The sequence below is a fragment of the Echiichthys vipera genome (genome assembly GCF_963691815.1).
Source record: "Echiichthys vipera genome assembly, chromosome: 8".
Lineage (NCBI taxonomy): Eukaryota > Metazoa > Chordata > Actinopteri > Perciformes > Trachinidae > Echiichthys > Echiichthys vipera.
This window is the reverse complement of record NC_139833.1, coordinates 5,006,626-5,032,903: the sequence shown is the minus strand read 5'-3', so window position 1 is coordinate 5,032,903 and position 26,278 is coordinate 5,006,626. Positions and strand designations below refer to the sequence as shown.

Here is a 26,278-nt window from a genome sequence, read left to right as displayed (position 1 = left end):
TGTTGTTTGAAGGTAAAAAAGAAAATATACTCCCTGTCTGAACAAGCCCACAGTGCATTTCCAGGAGCTGTGCATGACAACAGACAGTGTATGTGCTCTGGAGCTCAGCGTGACGGATGGACCGGCTTCATATTTAGCATTTGTGATTACCTCGAGGAGATGCGTTCACCTTTGGAGATGAACAAATGTGACATCTATGTTTCCATCAATATTTAACGTCTCCCATACGTCTCCACTAGCGCCAGGGAGTAATTGCACGCCTAATTGAATTTGCTTGGCTAGTTTGACATCATGAATCAGTCAGAGTGATGACACACAGCCTCCTAATAATCCCATTTGTACTCATTATCATATTTTACCCTGGTCTTAGTACAACATTTAGCCAACTATCCTTCTGCGGCTTGTTGCTCGGTCATGCAGATATGCCGGCGTAATGTCCAAAGGGAAGTGAAGAGGGTTTCAGATAAACTCATGCCTGTCATATAATGGTTACCGATGGTTACAAGAGATGCGGCAGCTATAAAGTTAGTGAATTTTCCGATCAAACAAAGAGGGTACAGTCACCGCCACGTAATTCCTCCATCGGTCACACATGTTGGTAGCCGATTTTCCTGTTTCCTAGTTGCCCCGCACACTCTGTGTAGGACCCGCGGACTGCATCTCTGTTGTTTTACCCCCGTTTTAAGGCTTTTGTGAAAAATGATTTCGATATTTTAAGAAAATGATTCTGTCTGTTATTTGAATCCCATGAATAATTCAGGAGGGGGAATGGGTTTAGGATCTCTCTATTACACACTATCCTTGCCAATTCAATAATGCATGATTATAGTTTTTCAAGGTAGCAGAGATTTTGTTGGATTTGTCCAAAGGGCTCGTGTCCGTTGTGAGAAGCGTATCGCAACTTATCTCAGAATCATTTTCCTGCAGCTCGAAGCGCTTTCCAGGGAACTTCAGTGACAATGGAGGCAGCTCGTCTGTGGAGGGGGGCGACTTATTTCGCTTTTCTCTGCAATAAGAATGTTTTTCTCAAAAATCAATGGGAGGAATTTTATGAGTTTTTAACAAGCTTTAAGCACCATGAAAGTCACTTAATTATACATTAATGCACTGGAAGCTTTCAGTCAAATGAAGAAGAACACTAATATTCAAGCGTGTCCTCAGAGGATGTATTGAGACTTATAATGATATTAATTAAAACAACAATGGTGGCAATACTAATAATAGTAATAATAATAATACCACTTTGCAATCATATTTATTCAGAAACTACTGACTACCTGCAACATAATGAAATTAAATTGTCATTATAGCACAATTAGAATGATTCAATAGTTTCAGTTATATGTTACACAGAGCACATACACATTTAACTTATTACAATTATATGTTATAATATAATTATAATATTACAGCAGTGACACCAAACGAAATTACAATTAACAGATTTTAAACAGTTACACTTTGTTACTTTTCCTGATGTGGGGTGTGATTACTACAATGCCTCATTCACATGATTATGTGAATATATGTCATTTAAAATATTTTCATTTCCATTGTCTGAATTGGAAACGGACAGAAAATGAGCAATATTAGAAAACATGTTATAATGGGAAATGAAAAGACGTGTGTGTGTGTGTGTGTATAAGGTCATCGTGAGGTCAGTTTGGAGCTTTTAACACAAACATGTTTATCTTTAGATATTTTTTCAATTTAAATTAGTTTTTGATTCTTTATTTTAGTTCATTTCTGGGTGAATAATCTACATTTTCTTTGACAATTTATCATTAATCAAATAAATACAGTATATTGACAGAAAAATAACATCAATGTACTGAATCCTAACAGCATCTTTGCTTCTCTTTCATGGATTAAAATATTTATTAATTTTAAATTTTATATTTATATATTTTTAATTCTTATTCTGGTGTTCCTGTGTATTTTTGAAACCTTGCCCTTGCTTTTGAACATATTTCAAAGTAAAAATAAATAGATAAATACACACATGACATCAGTATAGCTTGGAAAAAGGAAAATGCCAAATTTTGCATTATTGCCTCTTTAATATCTCGCAGCAGTAATGGCTGCTCTTCATTTTCCCATATGTGCCAAATCTATACATTTTGTCACTGGTTTGACCTTTAAAGAAGCTGAATATTTAATGAGCTTTAATTGCCACCGAACAACATCATGTAGCTTTTGTTAATTATGAAATGAGGGGATTTTGTTGATGAAATGCAGGGGTCATACGCTCTCTCTTCCCCCCCTTCATCTCTCTCGTCCTATCCATCTTTTGCATTTGCACCTTGGGGTGATTACCAGGGCGAAGGTGTGAAGATTTGACACTCTGCAGATAGATTCATTTACTGCCACTGCCGGACCTGGAGGTGATAATGAGGTTGAGGATTAAAAGCAGACAATCAGTCGGCCCGTGACGAGGGCTGCGCCACCTCCTCCCCCGTCGCCACTCCTCCTCCTCCACCGCCTTGTTAAAATATACTACTCCCTTTTTTCACCCCGTTTTTTTTGCTGAGCTCCCATGTAATTACACACTAATCTCTGACTCTGAGGGAAAGAGACAGATTGTGAGAGAAACAAGGAAAGAGAGGGTTTAAGGAATCCAGAACTTTGTGATGTTATGTTTTATTCTTACTTCCATGTTTTATTTTCCCTCTGATGTTCACAACGGTAGACTGTGAGCCACTTCATCAGATTCCTCTTTCATACTGTGTTAACCACTTATGTCAGTCATACCGCCTTTAAGCTTTTTGTGTCATTTACTTTGTAGTGTAACTCATATCCAAGACCGGTTTTTCATACAGTCTGTGCTTCATTTGTAAATCAGGAGCTGCAAGAACACGGAGAGGCTGCTGATCCATTACAGTAGTGGGCCAAATTATTGACTGACCTACCAGTTTGAAGAAATTCAACACGTTTGATTGTCTTTTTGACATTTCACCAGTTTCGTTCTTGGTGCTGACAGTAGCCTAACTCAAATTGCACGTAGCGTTAGTTCACATGCTTCAGGCGTCCCTGTGTGAGCTGTGTGATTACAGCCCGTTCTCATCCTAACTCGTCATATCATGCCGTTTTGTCAGGACCCTTTCGATTCATTTGTCAATGCCCTGGGTAGCTCTGCATGTCTAAAGCATGATGCTCCCGGTCGCTGTTTCAAACACGGGGAACATGTTGTTTTGTTGTGAACGCTCATAAAAATGTGGGTTAGGTAACGAAAACCACGTAGTTCATGTTGCAGAGGAAACGTCTGATTTGGGATGTTTCTGCTGAAGCGTTAAAACCGCAATGGCTTCACCTGCAATGTTTGTTTATTCTTTGGCATCAATCATGGCGCCTTGATGTTCCCATGATATTTGCTCTGCATACCCAGATCTATTTTTGGTCCCGAGACATCTAACACCGTCACGGCACTCCTCCAGAGCCGCTCTGCCCCCGTGCGCCCACGGCCTCTTGCTGTGCTGTGTAACCATCCTGAGTTAACCTTTCCTGAAGGCACAGGGAAGCCCAGGCATGGAGCACTCTTTAGCATAATGAGTATGTTCATCAAAGCGCTGCGATGTGCTGGATGGGGCCGCCGGAATCACCAACACAAGCACCCATCAACACACCTAATGCTAATGTGCGTGTAGGCACGTATGTGTGTGCGTGTGTCCTGCTGAGCTGGGAACAGGGCCACAGGTGATGGCACTCTAAATTACACATGCGCACACACTCATTTACACACACACACACACACACACGCATGGTGGACCTCAATAGTAGGCCGCCCTCGGACCTCATTTGAGGATGAAATCGTTTATGGGACCAAAGTGTCATCTATAATTAATGACCACTTGTGTGTAATTTAGAGGGATCTCACCTGTGGCCCTGTCCCCGGCTCAGTGGGAACACACACACACACACACACACACACACACACACACACACACACACACACACAAACTCAAGTGAACACACACACAACTCTGCACAGACAGTATTAAAGCTGAGCAATATTTAAAAAACAACAACATTACAATTAATTTAAAGCACCGTAAAGCATGGGGCACGGTACGAATAGACAGTGTGATTGCACCCTTAATGATTGTCTGAGCGTAGGTTCCTCTGGTGAGAAGTGTCTGCAGATCTTTCTCTCGTTGTATACGTCCCCAGCAACCACCACCAAGAACCTAAGGCAGCCTTTATTCCCTTCGTCAGGACCCCATGGCGTCACTTTTTAAACAAACAAAAAAAACGTATTTAACTTACAATGTTAGTTTATATCAAAGGAAAAAACGAGTCTTTGGAACAACAGGATGATCCCAACAAAAGCACACTGCTCACATCAGTTTTCAAACTGAATTACAAGGTAGACAGTAAGCCTGTGAATATTCTCATTTGTCCAGGTCGTCGTTATCCTCAAAGCAATTTCAGTCAAAAGCAACTGGACTTGGTTATTTGTCTAGGAAGACGTTTCACCTCTCAACCAAGAGGCTTCATCAGTTCATGTACGCATCTGACCAGCCTGGTCCTGGTCCAGGACCAGTTCATGTACGCATCTGACCAGGCTGGGACTGGACCAGGACCAGGACCAGAGGCTTCCAAGAGGCTTCATCAGTTCATGTACGCAACTGACCAGTACATGAACTGATGAAGCCTCTTGGATGAGAGGTGAAACGTCTTCCTAGAGAAATAAACCAAGTCCAGTTGCTTTTGACTGAATTGCTTTGAGGACACAAGGTAGCCAGCTTAAAAACCTACCTGTAAATTTCAAATTGGTCAGTTTAGATGCTAAAAGTCGTGGTCCTTTTACATCAGCACCACTGCTCTTGGGTTGTTAGCTAACTATGCAAGTTAGTTCACGAGGGGTTTCTCTGATGTTCCTCCAAAACTTTTCTTCAGAAAATCAATTCGACATCATTGACTGCAAAACGTGATGGCATTTGTAATTTTAGCTGCATTTTAAATATGCAAAACTATCAAAGCTTTTCCATTAGCACTAATGAAAAAAATAATAATGCTTGTTTTGAATGACAACGTAGAGAAAATGTGGAAACATTTCAACGATTATGATGATTGAAAACTACAGGGCTGTTTTAGGGGGCGAGTGACTCGGTTGCGCTCTCAGAAACTGAAATCAAACTTACCCCTGCAGATGTGTTGCTGGAGGTGTCAGACCTCAGATAAACATGTCGCTGCAACGCCCCAGGCCTTGTAAACAATATGAAATCATTAATTAACAGCATTGCTTTGTTAAGTTAATTTCAGGTGTCTTAACAGTTCCCGAAATTAATGGTTCTGCACCGGAGTAGTATCACAAATTAAATCCTGTTTAAATTAATTTTGACATTTTTAAAATGCTTTTTTTTTTTTTTAATGTTCAGCAGCCAGCTAACAACACACGTGTTGAATTCAATTACAGGGATATCTGCACAATGCAAGGAAATCCAACGAAGCCTCCCTGCAATAAACACATTAGTTGAGTTAAACAACAATAGTTTTTCACGTTAAAGTAACCTTTAAGCTTAAATGTTAAAACACTTTGTTACATTATCTTGATTTGTCTTGATTATTGAGAGATTATTGATTTATTTGGGATAAAATGTGCATAAAAGCAAAATAGTTGCGGTGTCCAGGCCTGGGCCGTAATCGTCCTTAAATGGAATCGTATCATAATGGATCAAGATATCGTGATACACAGTGACTTCATCTAAATTGATAAGAACAAGCACATACTAACTCACATTTCCTTTAAAATGGTTTTGAGTTCATATTTTGCACTCAAGTTCGTGTTAAAATGATAAAATGCTCTATTTTTCATTTGTTAAGTATTCAAGTCATGTTGTGGAAATAGATTCTTCAATAAAGATCAACAAACAGGATCGGCTTTTTCTCCGTGGTTTATTTTGCCAGAGCATTTTCCTCTGCAGACAAAAATACGTTCATCCCTACATCCTCACAAAGTTAGAGTCTAGTAGAAATGACGATGTGCCAAATCTCGCACAGTCTTTTAGGGAGAGGGACAGGACGCAATAAGCCTTGGTTGGGTGACGTCTTTAGACCAAACAAAAACACGCCTTAGACATTACAACTCTGAACACTCTGAACCTCTCTCATCACAAGGTTTCTAACACAGGGTGCAGATGCACAAATGTGCCAATATATCATCACAAGTTAGTTATTTGCATTGTCCATTAAGAAGGTGAGACAAAGGAGACACTGAACTGTGTCTGACCTGACAAAACTATGATTATGAATTACAAATATCCAAAATTCCCACAACAGTCACAAAGGCCTATACAGGAACAGGCTTCACTATGAGCGTTTTTACTTATTATATTAGAAACCATGCTATATTGTGATACAGTGTACTGTATATTGTTATAGAGATATGATATTGGGATAGGAGATTTAGGCCATATTGTCCAGCCCTGTGTCAAACGTATCAGTTCACTTCAGTGTTTGTATTTGTTACTCAAGATGGTGGATGTTTAACACCAGTATCTGTACCTTGGAATCATTGCAGTGCAACACAAAGAAATACATTTTTCAAACCGCTCGCTGCGTCTCTGAAGGCAAGACCAAGCAACTGGGGTCATTTCTCAAACTGCCAGTCGGAGTCGGAGCACTCCAGGCGGTGTCATGTTAAACAAAACAGTGCATTGATGCAATGCACAAAGAGTTGGTTATGTCAATGCGATATTTATCACCTCTGATCAAGAAGAAATTAGTGTGAAAATAAGGTCGTAGATCATCGTGGGTTAGATTAAGTGTCAGAGGGGGTAAAAAAAAATCAATGACTCTGTGCCTGGCGTTCAGTGTGGCCGGTAGAAAGTGCATCTGAAGGTGCTCTGGCCTCAGGACAGCGACGCTACACTGAAGCTTATCGCCTCTGACATCCTTTAATGCGGTGACCAACCAGTGGAAGGTTGATGAACACGCTGTATTGTTCAGATTTAGGCAGTTTGAGCTACGTTTGTCCTTTAAACATGAAATATTTCTCTAAAGCCTTTATGTTTTTTCTTTTTCTCGGCCGCACAGTTTGTATACGTCCTCTTCTTTCACTTTTGTTTCATGATTTGTTTGTGCAAATAAAAGACACCTCGTAGCTCTGGAAACCCGAGCCACTGTTTTCTTTTGGTGTGCCAGCTGTGACTACTACAGCTGATCTCACATGCACACCGCTAAAGTGATTATTGCAGTACACTTTGCATTGATACACTGCAGGTGCAATCACACTAGAGGCGTTGTGGCTTCTCTGAGAATTAAAAAAAAAAACCTGCATACAGTATCTGCTACTGAGAACACAAATGGCTCCCACAGGGAACATAGTGCACATCTAAGATGATCCTGCAAGGATGTGGGAGCTTAAAGTCAGCCAACAGTTTAAGGAAATGGGCGATTTATGTTCACGTTTACTACACTTACCATAAAGTAAAGTCCTTCTAATCTACCTTAAAAGTATCATCTAACTCAAATGGACTCCCTATTAATCCTAGCACAAGCTTTCCACTGTTGAAGATGCTCCTGTCAGAGGAGTCCAGTGTTAAGCATCAGTCTGCAGATAACAAACGACAATCCGATCCGGCCAATGAGATGCTCCTAATTACCTAATGAACGGGGACATGAAGTGATTTGTTGCCATGGTATGCTTGTTAGGTTAAGTGGTGGGAATCGACAGGATGGTCAGATGTTGTCTCTTACTGTATCTAGTCTTACAGTAGGTCTTCAGTCTCCTTTGGCTCCGGCTGTCCCAAGTGTTTTTGTTTGTGCTGTACTGAGCTGTACTGTACACAAGATGTAAGCCATGCTGTAAAACTTGAGGAGAATCAGTGGGTTGTCGTAACAAATGTCCATTTAACAGGTGAATGATGTAACATCTCGGAGATAGCAGTTCTTCCCACGAAGAAATCATCAAAATGTATGCAGAACCAGAGATATCGTCTTTTTTATTCAACATGTACTTCTTTGTCAAAGCCCGGTGCTTAAATTACCCACGATGCAACTTGACCATGTACAGTTCAGTTGGAGATTTGGGTATGTTAAGCTTGCAGTAGCAGCTTAGTGAATATTTATATCTACCACAAACTGTTTCAACTAGTACAGATGAGTTTGTGGCACCGAGAGAGAGTCACGTCCACGCTTTTTCACCACAAATACTTGCTTTGTGTCCAGGTTCAACCATAGACTGTATAAAAAATGGACGTAGCCTCTCCGTCAAGGTCCGTTCTCTCAACTTGATCCAATCATACTCGCCTCTGGGAGCTGCCATCTTGTCAGACTTTGACCCCGCCTCATTTCCTCAACACGTTGTGTTCCTAAACCATCTGTTGATACAGTTGATGGAAGAGCAAACTATCTTGTCTCTTATAGTAACACCACCACAGGAATGACTGTAGTCCAGGTCGAGATGAAGGAGTTAGCATGCTAATCCTGACAACTAGCCTCCGAGGAGAAGTGAGGGTCTGGGGCTAGCTGTCACTCAAGAGGCCGGGCCCTAAATATCAAAAATCACACCCCTCAGTGTTGTCATGGAAATATGACCTTAACATACAGACTAGAATACTTTTTGTACCAGGCCTTAAACAGGTTTAATAATGGTCTGAACAAAACAGCCTGTTTAACGGGGGTCAATGAGAAACTGCTCTAGTGGACACTCGGAGAACTGCAGTTTTTGGCACTTCCATATTGGATCAACCAGGAAGTCGCTGTGGTTGGGGCTTGGGTTAAACACAGTTTCAGATATCGGAGGATCTTGAATGTCTTACTCAAAAGGTCGTTTTTCTATATAGAAACAGAAATAATTTACTTGTGTTGAAAGAAAAGGACGGCTGAAGCTTTTTTTCTTTCAGTTATGGATTATGGTGATGGCTGTTTATCACTCTGAACTTAGGTTTATTACTTTTATACGTATTAGTACTCATCATTGCATCCTGTATGGAAAAGTTGGGTGGATTTCCCTAGGAGGGAGGCGTAACAAACACTGGTATTTGTCTGTCTTTAAAGCCGTCATTGGTAAACTAGCGCCGGGCCGCACAATAATGCTGAACTGTAACTCTGGAGCCCATCTAACGAAAACCTCCAACACATTCAACTGTTGGAAAATCGTCCTTCTCCGTCAAAGCCTAAAACATACCAAAACCAGAGTCAACACAGCAATAACAACAACCAAAACAGTCCCTGTGTTGTACCTGGCTTCATCCTCTCTATCAATCACAGACCACTAGGTTTGAATATGCTTTTAGAAGTAGCCACCTTCATTTGTTTGTTTGCAAAATTGCCCATGCCTGTGTCCTTGTGTTCTCTCGGGTTTGACTACTGAGCTTACAGACTGATGAAGATGATGATGATGATGATGATGGTGGTGATGTGAAAAGCCTCTCAGCGGCCTGTCGCCCTCCTGCCTCTTCCCACCTCCCTCTGCTCCCATCCCTCTTCTATTGACCATGTTGCACATTATAAATCAACTGTGAGTTGGGCTACCTTGCAAGTACCCTAATGAAAGCTCATTTATAAAGTGGCTAAATGGTCCTGACAAAAGTCCTAATGAGGAAATCAATAATTCAGTGATTGTTACTCTTCTTATACTAATACGTTCCTCTTGTAGCGCTTTGATTCCAGCTAAGAGAAGGCTATTTTTTACTGTGTTCAGTTCTGCGTGTCAGCACTGTTGTAGGGTTTTTTTTTTCCTCTCCTTGAAGGTTTGTGATGAATCGTGTGTTGTTGTCTGTTGTTTCTTGGAGAGATTAGAAGGCTACTGCGATTTGTGGGATGCCGTGACGCCGCTTCGATGCCATGATGCTGCTTCTCATCACACACATTTTGATTCCTTTGCGGTCTTTCTGCCTACTCAAGTTTCTGTTTTTATCTCTTTACACTTCTACTGTGTTACTCTTGAATCAATATCATATTACACTTGTAATTAGCATATCTTAGCATTCGAGGCTAGCCTCCTTTACTGCCCTGTTAGAATTAACTGTAAGCCTATAGCCAACAGTTAATTCAACCTCGTTAACTGTGTTGTGATGGTTTGTGTTAACTGTTCCGCCTTTGGGTGTCTCTGTTAGAAACATGTCCGTCCGTTGGTATGATCTTTCCTCTTTCCTCACGATCAGGCAAACATGACACAAGACTCCTTTAAGGCTCTTACAATTGCTTAATCTTCTGTGACTGATTAGTATCATTTTACGTCTTTGTTTTGATGGCAGAGAGAAAGCGCCTTTAGTTCTTACTCTGCATAAATCAAACCCTTTCTTTTAAAAAGGACAGAGGGAGTAGCTAATTTATATTATATTGTTATCACCTGGTCTACTGGAAAAATCCAATCCGTAACTACCCACCAGTCGCCTTCATTTGGGCAGGTGACCAATTCTAAAGCTTGTTTCCTTTCATGATTGAAGCTGAACTGAAACATTGTGCTCATTCATGATTGTTGTTTGGTAGAAGTGCTTCGTACTGTCTTGGTCACGTGATTCGACAAGGCTTCGAATTACATGGAGAAAGAGACATTTAGAAAGTCTACAAGAGTTGTCTGATTAAATAATTTAATCCCCATTCAAGTTAGTCGTAGAGCTGAACCTACTGTTTGGTCACTATGTCAAAAAAGTAATTATAAAGCACCTTGACCGGCTTTATAATAAATATAAAAACAGGTCATTTTACAATATGGGACCTTAAAATCAACTGCCCCCAAATATTTGTTGAACATGTAATTTTTTATTTAATTCCTCATGATTTCTCTTAGATTTTGTAAGACGTCTCTTTGTACCATGAAGATTATGCAAACTATGTTTTGTCACTAATAAAAATGAAAAAATATACTAAAAGGGGTACAACAAATAACAAACTATCCTCCAAGAGAGAGAAAATAACGTATGTGTGTACTCATCGAGAGAATATAATGTACTATAACAGTATGTGAACAGATGGTGACTCACCCCCACCAGGTCATTGATCATCAGCCTTAGCAATGGGAGTGTGTGCTGTAGGAAGCCCGGGGAGCAGCACCCCAGTCCTCTGTTAATTGCAGGGGCAGTTAGATTACCCTCTTACGCCCCTCACTGGGCCCTGATGTTGGGCATGGGTACCCACTGGCCACCCCATGTGCTCCCTCAGATTCCTCTTTAACTGGCTTTAGATTCATCATCGTGCTTCAATATGTGATTAATGAGACACATTATGCATTCTTTGGAGATTAATGACTGTGGGATTTTGGTCAGTGGTTAATATTAGAGGTATATTTCCTGTGTACTTTAGAAGATCCTTTTATCAAAGATGTATCAAAGATAGCTTTACAGTGGTTACTTTTTCCTAAACTTAGTATATAGGGGACTAGAGAGAGAGGAGAGGACGAGATGCTTCTGTATGACTGTACAAGCTTCATATTTTGATGTGGGGAAAACACTCCTGTGTTTCCTCTTTTCACGGCCCCTTTGTAGTTCCTGTTGTCTGGTTTCTTTCAGAACAAAGAATAAGCTGTGGTACTTTGAGTTCGGCACTTCAGAGACCTTTTCGGCCACATGTAAGAAGCTCCACGACTTTCTGGAGGTTGAGGTAAATCAAACCGCACCTTTTCTGTTTTTTGAGCCCTTTAGAAAAGAAACTTAAACTAAGATTTCTTTTAAGTCACTTCTTAGGTGAATTATTCTTTCATCAACTATTTGATGTCAACCCCAAGCTGTCATACTTTCTCTGTTTAATTTGAAATATTCGATAAAACCATATGTACACGAATGCAGATAATAAGGTAAGGATAATGGCGCCTGTTAAAAATAACCTGGTCAACTCCATAAGCGACACAAATTTGTACTAGTTTCATATTAACTCAGACAAAGTGTTGACGTGTGAAGGCTATCTGTGCACCTCCCCACCCGCTTCTCACCGAACATCAGTTCAACACACAGGTAATTAGCCCTACACGACCCTGCTGTGTGTGATATTGAGTGATAATGAAGATGGTGTCTATACAATTCATCCCCCCGCCCTTTCTCAGTGCTATCCACACGGTGCAGAAGTTTTCATTAATTAGTGCTTGATAAGTACCTACAGTACAGGAGGAGGTATGAAGATCCATACTGGTATAAGATCCACTATTCTGAGTATTACTGGCCTTTTACAGCTTAATCAGATTAATTTGACAAGGGGAAAGGTGGTTTTAAACAAAGGTTCAGGCTGGGAGTGACAGATTCCGGTTCTTGCTCTGAGAGACAGGTTCAGGATGAGACGGAAACACCTTTCACACATGCACCGCAAAGCTGTAACAGTCTATACATTACCTGGGCTGGTGAAGCTGTAGTTGAGAACATAAATGTCTGAATCAGTTGGATCATCAAACTGTGTTTAGCCTGCTAGCTACCTAGTACAAAGACTGTGTGATCAAATAAGTGCGCTAGTGAGTGGGCGTGTTGATGAGGTTTCCATCATGTGGCTCTACGAAACTTGAGAAATCAAACATCAGGGGGTGAAAAAGAGATGTCATTTATACAAATGACCAGTTAGACCTGGGGTGTCAAACTGATCCAGTAAAGGGCCGCTGTGGCTGCAGGTTTTCATTCCAACCGAGTAAGAACACACCTGATCGAGCAAATCAACTGTGTAAAGACAATTCAGGTGATTGAAAAAGTCGAGTCAGGTGTGAAGCCACAGCCGCCCTTTATTGGATCAGTTTGACACCCCTAGGTTAGACGAAAATGTCTAACTGGAGATTTGTGAACTTCTGTCAGTAAGGGCCGACACCGAAGTTGTCAGACAAATACAGATCATACAAGGAACAGCAAGAGCATCTGTTGTGTATGACCAAATTAAGAACTAGCTACGTGACCACAGCGTAATCCGTGTCTCTGCTACGCTCTACCCCTTACCTAAACCAAAAGGAGTATCTCCAGTTAGTGAGAATGTGCTTGAGATGGACACTCTCCTGTTGTGTGCTACATGTATGAAAGGGATACTTCAGACAATACCTGCACCTGTTTTGTTGGACATTGTTCGGAGTTCATATGTGAATGCAACTAGAGAGACAGATTTTGGTTCAGGCTCAGACGGAAAGAGAGAAGCAGATCGAGACTCTAACCGCTTAGTGTTTTCAGTAGATATCCATTTTATCTTTTCCCTCTGTTTCTTTCTCCTTTCTGAAAGTGTGATGGTGTTACTCTGGACCTCAGCAGCATCTCCTTGGAAGGCATTGCCATTCTCAACATACCCAGCATGCACGGCGGCTCCAACCTTTGGGGTGAGAGCAAGAAGAGAAGAGGTAACCGCAAGGGGGGCAAAAAGAGCCAAGACAGGAGAACACCAGTGCTCGACCCCAAGGAGCTGACGTTTGCAGTTCAAGGTAGGATTCATCCATTCATGTTTGTTTTATGGTTGTTCATTGGTATTAATCCTGCAGTCACTGAAGTAAACAAGCCGATTAAGACACATCCAACCCATAAATCCAATAACAAGATATGCCCTAATGAAAATACCGTCACAAGATGTGCAGTGCAATGTTGGTCAGGATAACACTTTGGTTCAGTCTGAAATGTCTCAATATTGGTTAGATTGACAAGAAATTGTGTGCAGACATTTATGGTGAAGAATGATGAAGCCTAATGACTTTCATTTAGCGGTGACAATATCTCACAATCCACCACATACATTGACATGAAATCTTTTAAACATTCACGTTGCCTGGAGGATGAATCCTGATGACTTCTTAACTATAGCTAAACTAGGAAACATGGTTCAACTCTCACTTTAGAGAACCTATACTGTCCTTCAGGTATCGTAAAAGGCCTGTGGCTACCTGATCCGTACTGGAAACCTGATTTCTTCTACGCATTTGCGAAGATGGTTGAGATTAGGCATTGACATTGAATGGTTAGGGAAAATGTAGCCTATTGGTCAGGGGATTTGAAATTGAGAAGGACCTCTCTAGAGCCAGTGTTTGTGTTTTGCTACCCTGGGCTACTGTAGAAACATGGCGGGCTCTGTGGAAGAGGAGTTGTGTGACCTACATGACATTACTGTGCAAGGTCCAGATGACATTGAGGGGGAAAGCAGTGATGTTTGGGGACGCAGCGTCACAAGCACAGAGGCACTGGACACCCTCTTCAGGGAGGACTACTTCAAAAATATGGATGTCAACGAGCTAGAAGCTTGTTTCAGTGAGCCATGCATTCGTCCTCAGCGGAATCCACGGGAGTGGTAGAAGTCCAACAGGCATGGGTACAAAAAACTGAGCGTTGTGTCAAAGCAGCGCCTGCTGATACCTGCCACCTCTGTGCCAGCAGAGCGCCTGTTCTCCACAGCAGGACTGATCATTAACAGAATGAAAACGTGAATCTAATACGTTTTTGTCCATCATTATTCCTGCAGGAAGATGCGTTGCATTCTAAAAATAGATTTGGAAGAACGAGTAATCGATTGGCCCTTAAGGAATTGATGCGATCCCTCGATCTTGGAATGAACTACTCATGCCCATCCCTACTCCCTATGTAGATATGTAGGGCTCACTCTAAGCTTATGAATACACAACAGTACTTTGTTTCAGGTTGATGTACACAAATGAAAACATAAATGGGAGTATAATATTCCATTTCTGCCAACAGACCCCACTTAATCGTGCACACTGCTTCTTTAACCACAAAGGGTTTTTAAAAAGTCTGAATATTTGACGCACAGTGAGGTAATTGGTGAGTCATCAACAGCACTTTCAAAGCCCTACGTATACTGTAGATCATGGTTGGTTTGCATTATTGGACAATAATGCCATATATGAAATAGGTTTGGCTTTGTCGGTGTATGGCAGCCTCTTTCCCCTGGAGCTGTGCCCTTGCTCCCTTCAGATAAATCAAGACTAAACTTTGGACCAAACTTTTCTCGAGTGCATGAATATTTCACCGATGACAAGGTGAATCATAGCCAGCAGGTTTTGTTTGCAAAGAAGAGGTACAATCATGTCACTGTTTGGAACTGTCACTTGTGTATTAATGGTCTGTGTAGGCTCCAGTGGACAGGCTCAGTTAATGGGAGCGGACTGAGGGGGGTGTTGGGCATACCCCCGAATCCATTTACGTCAAAAGGAAGCCCGTCAATGGGAATATATGAATGAAGGAAGCAGAATGAGTCAGCTGCTCTGTGGTAGCTGCTGAAATGGTGTGAGCCACTTGACGGACTTGTTAGGAGAAGGAAGAAGTATGCAGAAAGCTATAGTAGGTAAAGTATTCCAATCAAATATGTGACGTCAATATAATAATATATATAATCAGAGTTTGATTTTGATCAGATAGATTGGGATAGCATTTAGTTGACACATAACTCTAGCACAAGGGCTGCCCAACCTTGCTCCTGGAGGGCCACTGTCCTGCATGTTTTAGGTTTCTCTCTGCTCCAACACCTGAATCTAATGATGTGCTCGTTATCAAGCAGCTGAAGCTCGTCACAGGTTTGAAAATCGTTAGACTCAAGTGTGTAAGAGCAGGGAGAAACCTGAAACATGCAGGACAGTGGCCCTCCAGGAGCAGGATTGGGCAGCCCTGCTCTAGCACAACCAGCAGGTTGAAAATTATGGATTTGTACAATACTTAAGTTTATGCCCAAATACCTGCAAAACTACTGACAGTCCCATCAGCTTCAACTGTACTTTAAGTTTTAATTAGCAGGTGTTAGCATGCTAACATGGTAAACTGTATATCTGCTTCAAGTCGTTGTCATTGTGAGCATGTTAGCGTGCTTAGGCTAGCATTAGCTCCAAGCACCACAGCCTCACTGAGATGCTAGTGTGGCTGTAAACATTTAGCCTTGTTATTAATTATGTGGACAGTGTTCTGAAAGTTGTTGGTATATTTCTTTTTCTTTTTTGCTTGTGTAGTTCTACACCCATAAAGTTTTGTTGCTGAAAACCTGGAGCTCTAACTTTGTTTAGTTTTTTCACACTCAAAGATAAATTAGATACAGATAAAGGGTTCAACATACTATCTACTAGTACATCTGTTCTATCTCATATCTACATACTAGTAAATTATCCAGATTAATCTCTATACCTGCCTATGAATGCAGAATCTGTAGGCAACGGGTCAAGATTTTGCTTTACGTTTGTAGTCAGACAAGTACTGACCAATCAAATTTGAGTGAGCTTTGATTAAATCTGAATCTCTGAACCCATCGGCTATCTTCTGACGGCCGCATACATATGAAAATATGTTCATAGAGCGCATGGAAGAGGAAGTCTTGTTGAATATCCGCTGGCTGCTTAACTGGCAGCTAATTGGTTTCGAAATTGGTTTTAGACACTTCATAGAATAAATTGTCATTGAGTTGAAACCAGGTTGTTTTTAAGAGTTCTTGAAAAGTTGACATTTTGAGAATACCATAATATGCATCTTATACTGAATGCCAAATCGACATCACAAGACTCTTTCTAAATCACAAGGAATGAGAATGAGAAGAGTGTAAATGAAATCAATCAACGTATTGGGATGGCAGTAGCTCAGTCTGAAGGGACTTTGCCCGGGAACCTGAGTTAAGTCCCTGTATGGATCAAGGTAAGAGCTGGACTGGTAGCTGCAGTGTCTTTTGTGTGTTGTACTTCGGGCCGGTTTGTGTAATATGCATAAATACAAAGTGATAAAATGTAATTTCTTCTCCTAACAAATGAGCTATCGCCATGAATTCTGGATTAGTTTGTTTTTGGTCTTTTATTTCCCATCATGCCCGTTCAGACGATGCACAGTGTGTTTTTAGGCTTCATGGTGAGATGCTGAGTGCGTACCCAGGGATGAAGTGGATGTAACAATCAGTGTCTGGCATGAAACATGGCGGGTCAGAGAGGATCTCTGCCAGTGATCCCTTATGAGACTTCACTGATCAGTACCTGACTGTGAAGTTGTCTGTGAAGCTTTTTTCCTTTCAGTGATTCCATTTTTTTTGTTTCCCTGAGATTTCAGTAGCAGCTTCAGAGTAAAGCGTAAAATATGTCAATATATCGCAAATGAGTCCCTAATTTATGTTTGCAGAATTTACTGTACTTGTGATAAAACGAAAAAAATTGTTATGTGTTGTTGGAAAAGTCAAAAGAACAAGAGAAAGTATCGAAGATCACAGCAGGGGAGGTGAGGGAGGAAAAAGCAGCTCAGCCTCAAAATAATCAACCAAAACAAAACAGACGTTCCTTTAACAAGTGCTGCTGCACGCTGTGATGCTTCCCTAAGTTCCCTAATGTGATGATGGGACTGTTAGATGAAGGTGCGGTGTGGCACAGACTGCAGGGAGATAGTTGATCAATTCAAAGCCCAAGTTTGCTACGATGAACACTCCATTAATCCCTGAATAAAAATCAATCAGTGTACTTTAAAAGAAAAAGGCCACCAACTGAACCTGGAAAGGCACTTAGTGTGAGTGAGGGAGTGTGTACTTGTGTGCTGCTACGTTTCTGTGTGTTTGTCCCTGTTTATTGATGTTTGTGTGTGTGTGTGTGTGTGTGTGTGTGTGCGCGTGTGTGCGTGTGCGTGTGCGTGCGCCCTTGTCGAAGGTGCCCTCAAGGTGAGCAGCCTAACTTGTCAGATCAAGAGGACGTATTTACAGGTAAACACAGGAGTGCATTAGCCCAGAGGGGGCACTGCCGAGTACGATGCATGGATCAAACTGTTGGCAGGGATTAGTGTGTGTGTGTGTGTGTGTGTGTGTGTGTGTGTGTGTGTGTGTGTGTGTGTGTGTGTGTGAGAGAGAGAAGAGGGTGGCTGCAGGGGGAAAAAACCCTGACCTTTCTGGAGCTGTTAAATCGTCCCGCTGGTGACGCCAGGAGACAAGCCCCTCAGGTGGAAGGGAATGGCTGCGGAGTGAATTATTTAGAATGGGACTGAGGTTTTTGCAGGGGGGTGGGGGAGTCCATGTGTGGGTGGAGGGCTTGATGCTTGGGACTGATGCCCCGTGACAAGCTCCATGAAGCTTCCATTGGAGGATCGGCCTCCACACCCTCCTCCTCCTCCTTCTGCCGCCATTCCCCCTTAGTTTAACTTTCAGCTGACGGTCCTGCTCTGCTCCCTCACCGTCTCTCTTTTAGTCCTCCGCTCTTGTTGCTCCACATGTGTCACTGCGGCCACCGGTCGCGACAGATAGTTATTTGACAGAGGCAAGGACGGCGTTTCTTATCCCACGCTCTTGACGGGAAGACATGGCTGCTGAGATTAAAGCCACAACGCTGCTCCTGTGAATCTCCCATATGGACTTTCATTCACATGACTGTCTCACTCCCTCTGTCACCTTCAGGGGCTGTTTGTTTAACGCAGTCAAATATTGCCTCCCAACACTTGAGTGAGGCGCATCATATTGATTGTAGGTTAGGTGGGTGGGGGTTGTATTTGGCCTCGGGCTGCTTATCTTTTGTGTTAATATTTCAACACGCTTCTTGTGTAAACAGTCAGGTGACTCCGTTTCTCTCCCGGTTTATCTGTGGGAAGTAAACATGATGGCTTTTTTCTAAATTTGGAATCCATTTTTGATTATTGTTCCAGGTATTTCATTTGCACTAATATAAAGAAAACGAATGGTCTGCGAGTCAAAAAGGAAATGGAAATTCACCATTAAATCATAGCAGATGAAATCTGACTGCCACTTATTAAAACCATGTATCGTGTGCAACTTCGAATCAAAAATTGGGTTGAAATAATGATTTTTCACCCTTACATTTATTGTCTCAGGGAAAAAACAATGGGACATCTTAAAGGGGTAGTTCTACGTTTCGGGAAATACAAGCTGGGGTGTAAAATGGGGTTATGTACTATTTTTCTTTCATGTTTCTTTGGACAGATTAAACGAAACCTCTTACTCATTTTAACCTGTACCTTTATTTTTTCTTTATCTACAAAGTAAAGTTTCATGTCTGTATCTTGCACGGTTCAGGTGCTATCGTAGTCTCAAAGTCTCACAGACGACATGTAATCATCTGGCAAAATATTCAAAACATCCTGTGGTAGGTCCTGCTACAGTAGGTGTCTCTAGGACCACATTTTGCCATGATGACACACACACACACGCACACGCACACGAACACACACGCACACGAACACACACGCACACGCACGTAGACGCACGCAGACACACGCACGCACGCAGTCTCACAGGGTGAAAACAATACATGTTTATTAGTACACTTTATGCCTAATTCACACTACACAAGGAGACCCCCTTTGAACTCTCTCAAGGACCCAAGGGGGTTCACAAACCCCTGGTTGAGAACCACAGATCTAGACGTTAATGGTTTTATCCAAAACATGTAGGTCAAATATGTGTAGCTGCTTTTATTAAACATCTGCTTGTGCAGACTGCCCTGACCTTGTTATATTTAGCAGAGAGGCTCTATGGTCTTTTCAGCACTATAACTCTTGGAAATACTGGATCTTTGTAGCCCAGGCCAAAAAGGAATCCCTATCGCCATGGTGACGCTGTCCATCACAGGTGTCAGCCCGCGTCTGTGTGAGCCGTTTGCATTAACGTGAGAAGTCACAATGCTTTAAAGCCCAGTGCCAGGAGGTCAACCTGCTGGGTATGTACACACACTCTTCCACTCTGACCCTGGAAAGCACCGCACTCACAGTCCTGCACCGAGATAGGGGCAGACGCATGTCCATCACCATGGTGACAGCTGGACACCGCAGCTCGGCAGCGACAACAACACCTCACGACAACAGCAACATAACCTAGGACACTCCTTCAGGAAACCAGATAAAGTGACAGCGGTGGAGCAGCACCGGTGACAGAGAGTTAAGTCACTCTCACGCACCGAACGCCTAAAAATGGGTCTTAGTTTCAATTAGTGTCTGTATGCTCCCAGCAGCGAGGCAGCAGCTTCTTAATTTGTGGAGGGGACGAGTCGATGGAGAGTCAGAGGCAGAGCGAGTCGCTGAAACAGATGGGCCCTGCGTGACACTGGGCTTCCAGCAGGGGCAAAATCAATGCTCATAACTGCAAAACAGAGGAGAAATTAATAATTATAATATCACAAGATTGCTTTGCATTGCCGGTGCAATCTAATTAATAGCTGTTTTGTTTGTAGGTTGTTGTTCTTGTTGCCTTTTTTCTTTTTTCTTAACTGTTAACGTTAGTGTGGAACATCACGTCATGTTCTTTTATTTGTTCTCACTTTCCTTCTCATTTTGTTCCCTTCAGCACTCATTCTTCTTCTTGTACTTACCTCTGGAAGTACAAGAGGTAGCTAAAATAGATATAAATGTTGTTCTTACTTGATATTAAATGGTGTATTTAAACATTTAGTATATTAGTCTAAAACATTACTTAATAGCTATTGAAATGGCTCTGCTCTCAAGGCACATTACATTACATTGCACACAAACAAAGTAACAATACTAATATATATATATATATATATATATATATATATATAACACTATAATGTCTAATTTTCCATTTTTTTAGAATATTAATTGGCAGGCACGACATAAACAGTTCATTTTCACGTTTCTCTCCATGGGAGCAGCAGCTCTGGTTGATTAGACTTAAAGTATTTATAAAGATTTGTTCTGTGTGTTTTAGACCTGTCGGACCATCTGCTGGAGGTGGTCGGGCTGGAAGGAGCCATGGAGATGGGCCAGATATACACCGGCCTGAAGAGCGCTGGAAGACGCCTGGCACAGTGCTCCTCCGTGACCATCAGGTCAGTGTTTATAGTGTTTATGTCATGATTCTGTATCAGTTTTGTTATGTTTTGTCGTGTTTTTTTGTTTGCTACTTTGCTAGATTTTGTTAGCTTTAGGGCCTGAATCCCCAGGCTGTGTTTTTCTCTGGCAGAAAGGCACTGACACGGACCTCAATTCATCAGTTTTGTTTCTATGACGACATTAACATTGTACGGAGTAAGGTAGCTAACTTAACGCTACGTTAACCAAGCCTCAAGGATGTTATCCAGACTTTGAAGCCAATTTAACATAGTGGCCAAATGGTGTAACTGTTACTTCCGCTTTGGTCACTTCACCCCAAAAATACTTTTTCCCATTGACTTGCATGCTGAAAAAGACGTCTGTAATTATGTGGATACATTTTTTTCAAGCCTCGCAAAATGACTCAGAAAGTTCAGAATTATTTGATCCATTGAGTCTTAGAACATTCTGGAAGTGTAAAAGAGCCACACGATCAAATAACTGAATTCAAGCGAACAGAGCGCTAAACCAGAAGTAGCCAGCTGGGCCGGCGAAAGTGCCTAGTACGCCTGCTCTACGGGCTCAACAGTGCAGAAGCAGCACTGATCATTTGGGTATTTTTAGACAAAATTCATGGGAAGAATGGGGCCCCACGTCCAAGGCTGTATCCAGTTCTCTCAATACATCCATCTGTTGACAACGAGGTAACAACACGTTCAGGGACGACACTCACCAGCAACATTTTTATTTTGGAGCCAATCTGCTTCCTCAAATGGGTTTTTCTGTCTTAATGGTGACATTGCTCTGAGGAAGAGCGACAATGACGGCACTTTTTTTGAAAAGATTGAAGATTTTCAACTGGAATCGCTCGAGGCGAACGCATTTGCTCTCTCGTCAATGGGAACAATTGGAAAAAAGACACTCGGCCTCAGGTCACCATCCAGAACGTTTTGGCCGGGAGACAAAAAAACAAAACAAAAATGTCTGTCGGCAGTTTAATTATGCTGAAATTGAGCTTTTGCAATATTAGGCATGTGTTACTTCCTGTCAGTTAAACATTAAGTCACCTGGTGTAACATTTTACCTAAAAAGTTGAATCGTAACATGTTTCCTTCTCCGACAGAACCAGTAAATCCCTTCCCATGCAGATTGATGGAGAACCTTGGATGCAGACTCCCTGCACAGTAAGTCATCATTTAAGCCGTATTAAGTCGTCTTTAACCTCATTTTCCTGATTAGAGCCATTAGTCCATTTTTTCTTTGCCTTCTCAAGAATCACAACGTTTCTATTGGATGTATTGAAATTGCATTTAATTCAGCTTTTTCAAACCCTCGTGTTTCCAAGCCTTTAAAGGTGAAGTTTAGTAAATCCAGGGGACTTTATTCACAGCTCCCCCCAACATGAACCTGAGCAGTGGAATAATCTGCCAGAATAACTAAAAACACCTGTGTGGACTGGATAATTATGCTTGATGTCACTTCACATTATTTTGTTACACTTATTTATATGTGACAATGCATATGAATCAACATTATTATGATATGAATTCTAGATTTTAGCCCGGTTGCTAATGTTATCTGCAGTTCCTGGGCCGATTGATGTGAAGAATCAACAACAAACAAAGAAAAAAGTCAAGACAAACCACATCCAATTAATGTGTCGTCCTATATGATCTCGAAGAACTGGTTTCAAAATAAAAAGGCAGATCTAGTGCAGGATCTCTTCCTTCCTTTTTTCTCGCAGTCATTTTTTTAAACAAATACTTAACGATGCAAGTGGTGCTTCTCTGATTTGCTTACGTCTACGTCTCGAACATGTGCTCCGACGAGTGTTTGCCCTCTGTCCAAGTTGTTCACTTCTCAAAATGAAACTCCTCAGTTTGCGTTGATTACAGTTGTGTTTAGCTTTTAATTACAACGCCACTGCAGATGAAGTGCTGCCGAGATTTACATATGGATTGCTCAGGCAGAGTTAAAAACCCAGCGCGTGACGGAACGAGTAGCCTGCAAGTGCTCTCGTGTGTGCCGCCGCAGCTCCGTGAAGCAAAGTTAGGATCCGACAATCCATAATTGTGCCGCAGTGATTTCCACGGCGAGGTATTTGTACTGTATGTTGGAGCTGAATTTGAATCAGTTGACCTGTTAAATGCTTATAAAAACACCACAGTTCAAATGGGATGTTAACCCACTAATTATTAACAACAACAACTATGCAAATGCATCTCAGTTCCTCTGCGTGCATAACATATTTAACACCATCCAATCATTTGCATTTTTGAAGCGACATATGACATGTATCACTGTCTCTTTGATAACTAGGTCTGAAATAACCGCCACACACTGTAAATTCACTTTGTTTTCAGAAGTGATGCTGGTACGATGCAGCTTTACTTTGTGTAGTCTTAAATGTAAAAACCCCTTCAGTCGTCTTGTTTTGGGAGATGGTGAATGCATTACACAGATCATTTGTTCCAATTGTTCTTAATCTCTAAGAGCCACATTGATTCATGCATAGAAATGCTTGATGTTGCATTTTCAGTAAGAAATGCTGCTACACGTTTAACACTGTTATCACTTATCGCTCCTTATCATTTATTAAGTTTGTACTTATTTTATTTCAATCTGCTGCTAAACTGCATGCTGCGTATTGTTGTATATTGTATAAACCTACGTTCAACCACAATGTCTGTTGCACTCTGTCACATTAGTTATTGTTTGATTTAGTTTAAGTTAGCTTTACTTTTATTTGATTTATGTTTTGTTATGCTTATTGTCACTCTGATCCTTTCCCACCTTTGTACTGAAACTGTTGCACAATAATTTCCCTCGGGATAAATAAATAAAGCTCCTTGAATCTTGAATCTTGAATCTTAAACAGAGCTCAGTGACCATCCAAATTTATGTCAGGTATGTTCTTTTAGATCTTCCACATGTGACCAATGTCTTTCCCGATAAAGGTTCTCATTTCATGTTTAATGTAAAGTACGTCAGAAACATTAAGCTCAATCATGTTTAACCATAGGAGAGCCTACAAAAGATGGAAATTGCTTCAGAGTCAGAGTACAAGCACAATAAATGGCAGCTTTGCTTTGAAGTTCACATGTTCCCTTTAATGCACTTGGTAGCATTTCCTCTGCCCATGACTGTGTTTAGATTGTTAGTTCAGCAGTTTGATGAACTGTGTGATTTATATGACAATCCTTGGTTGTTGTTTGTTGTGCCATTGAGCTACAATTTCAAACTTCAGTAGAAATGGCATCATGTTTGGGAAACAGCATACTGTTAGATATTATACAATTAACAACATACTTACCATAATCCAGCATAATGTATGTTACCATTCGCTATCAGAGACAAGTGCCGCGGTGTGTGTGTGTGTGTGTGTGGGGGGGGGGGGGGGGGGGGGGGGGTATGGAAAACTAAGCAATGGTCGATTCAATGATTTAGATTTTCATACTCTTCATTCCACTTTCAAAATTAAATGATTAAAAAGATATTTAACTAATACAACCTCACTATGAAGTTTGATTTCAACACATATATTTGAAGCTGTAATGCGTGACACTTGGGGGCCCTGTGTTCTGAGAGGAGAAAGCACCAGGTAAAATGAAAAACATCATTATTTCATAGGAATAAATTCTAGCGATTTGAATTACGGGTAAAATGATGTTCCTCATAGTCTGAATAACCAGATGGACGCGCAGGTATAAAGACATCTGCCAGATGTTGCTAACGCGCCATATGTCTGCTGATATCTGCGCTTTGCTTTTGCAAAAGCACCGTAGATGCATCCAGGGCTTAGTAATAATAATAATAATAATAATCTTTATTTATAAAGCACCTTTCAAAACACAGTTACAAACTCTTTTGCAATAAGAACAGAAAAAAAATAATACACAAAGAGAATCAAATGAACAAACGGCCTCAAATAATTATATCTAAAAAAGATAAAACAAGCAGACAACTCAGATAAAACCAGGATATGCGTTCAGACAAAAGTGAGTTTTAAGAAGGGGCTCGTCCCCTGTGACTGGAGAAGACCTCCGCCCAGGATCTGAAACTACGTAAATGTTCACGAGGGATTAAAAGGTCAATTATGTTATTTCTGAACAGCCCAGATCATTTCCCCTCCTACCAGAATGTTAACTCCTGCAGCCGGACAATACTGCAGAGATGAAGTAGGGCAATGTCAGACTGCTTTCCACATAATGCTTAAGACCGGGTGCGAGCACATCGCATTGGCAGAACTTCAGCACACGTGTAACGTTAAACCCACAGAGGTCAGTGCAGCTATGCTCTTCTTCTATTTAAGATCTTTAAAATGCAAGATTCATGTGAAACAAGTTTCTCACCCAGGCGAAGTGTAACCTGACAAAGCGATGAACCTTTCACAGTCGCAGAATGTGAAGACGTCTCCAAATACAGACATTCTTTCACCTTTGTGGTTTTTTCGCGTTTGAGAACCTGAAACCATGTTTGCTTAATGAGTTGATTGAATTATTAATATAATATCGAAATTGACTGTCTATTGACAAATTGAATGGCACTGATATAATCCAAGGAGGAAAGGGGGGATCTGCTGGTAGGGAGAATTAGAGGGTGGAGGATGAGCGGCCTTTGAACACTTTACTCAGGTGTGATTTATAATCCTGATTAGATTATGGACAACTGGGATGTTTGCATTTGTTGTATGTGCATGTCATGTATTAATTAATGCTTACAGGTGGTAACTGTGTATATTTTTGACTGTACCACGACCTTTTCATGAACCATGGGGTCCCCGCCTATGAGCTTTTCTAGCTTCCTTTGGGAGACCCATGCACTCTACCCAATTAACTTTGTAATACCAACTGTGTTATATTATATTATGTTATGAATGTTATGAAGTGGTATTTGTGAATAAATGCAAATCAAAGCAGGTGGTTCATTGGGCCACAGATTTCCGAAACAAAGGAGGGAAATGGGCACAGAATTGAGGATATGGTACCCAAACAACATTTCCTTACACATTCTTTGTAATGCAGCGAGCCGCACCAAACTAAATGTAAGCTTCTTTGCTTCTCTCTTAACACCAGATTGAGATCGTCCACAAGAACCAGGCTCCCATGTTGATGGGGCCGCCACAATGCCGAAGCTTCTTCTCTTCGGTCATCAGACGAACGCGCACGGAAAGCAAAGATTGAACGGCTACAGACCTCGGAGTCCTCACAAGCACCCGCAGAGCAGTGAAGTTGATCATCACTCGGCCCGTAAATGAAGGGGGGTCTTTGATGTCTGTTTGACAGCCCAGCGTAAAGTAGCAAACTGTAGGTTCAGTACGTATCGCCGGCAGCGTGAGGACTTCTCTGAGAAGCCCTTATTTAATGCAGAATGAAGTGTGTTTAGGACCGAGGTTGCGATCTACGGTACGTAGTGGAGCTCCAAAAATACTGAAGCTATTTTGGGAAGTCCAATTTTATAAAGGTCCGTGATTCTTTTTGCTGTTGTGATCTGTGCCATGTGGAGAAAAAAAAACTCACTGATGAATGTGTTTTTGTGATATGATGTATTTATTTATTTATTTCTATTTTGCTGCTCTTGATGTTTTTTAACCGTTTTTTGCATTTGCATAGCCCTTGATGCATGACGGACAGCGAAAGAGGTTGCTGCCG

General features: G+C 41.4%; 1 protein-coding gene across 1 annotated transcript in view; it reads left to right on the top strand.

The window, feature by feature from the left end:
• dgkb (diacylglycerol kinase, beta) overlaps positions 1–25,830 on the top strand; it is a 79,188-nt gene extending 53,358 nt beyond the window's left edge. The window contains exons 21-25 of the mRNA XM_083918201.1: positions 11,457–11,547; positions 13,129–13,324; positions 20,524–20,644; positions 21,751–21,811; positions 25,703–25,830. Coding sequence (XP_083774327.1) covers positions 11,457–11,547; positions 13,129–13,324; positions 20,524–20,644; positions 21,751–21,811; positions 25,703–25,810 — 577 coding nt within the window. The 3' untranslated portion in view covers positions 25,811–25,830. The remainder of the gene's footprint in view (positions 1–11,456; positions 11,548–13,128; positions 13,325–20,523; positions 20,645–21,750; positions 21,812–25,702) is intronic.
• The last annotated feature ends 448 nt before the right edge of the window (positions 25,831–26,278 follow it).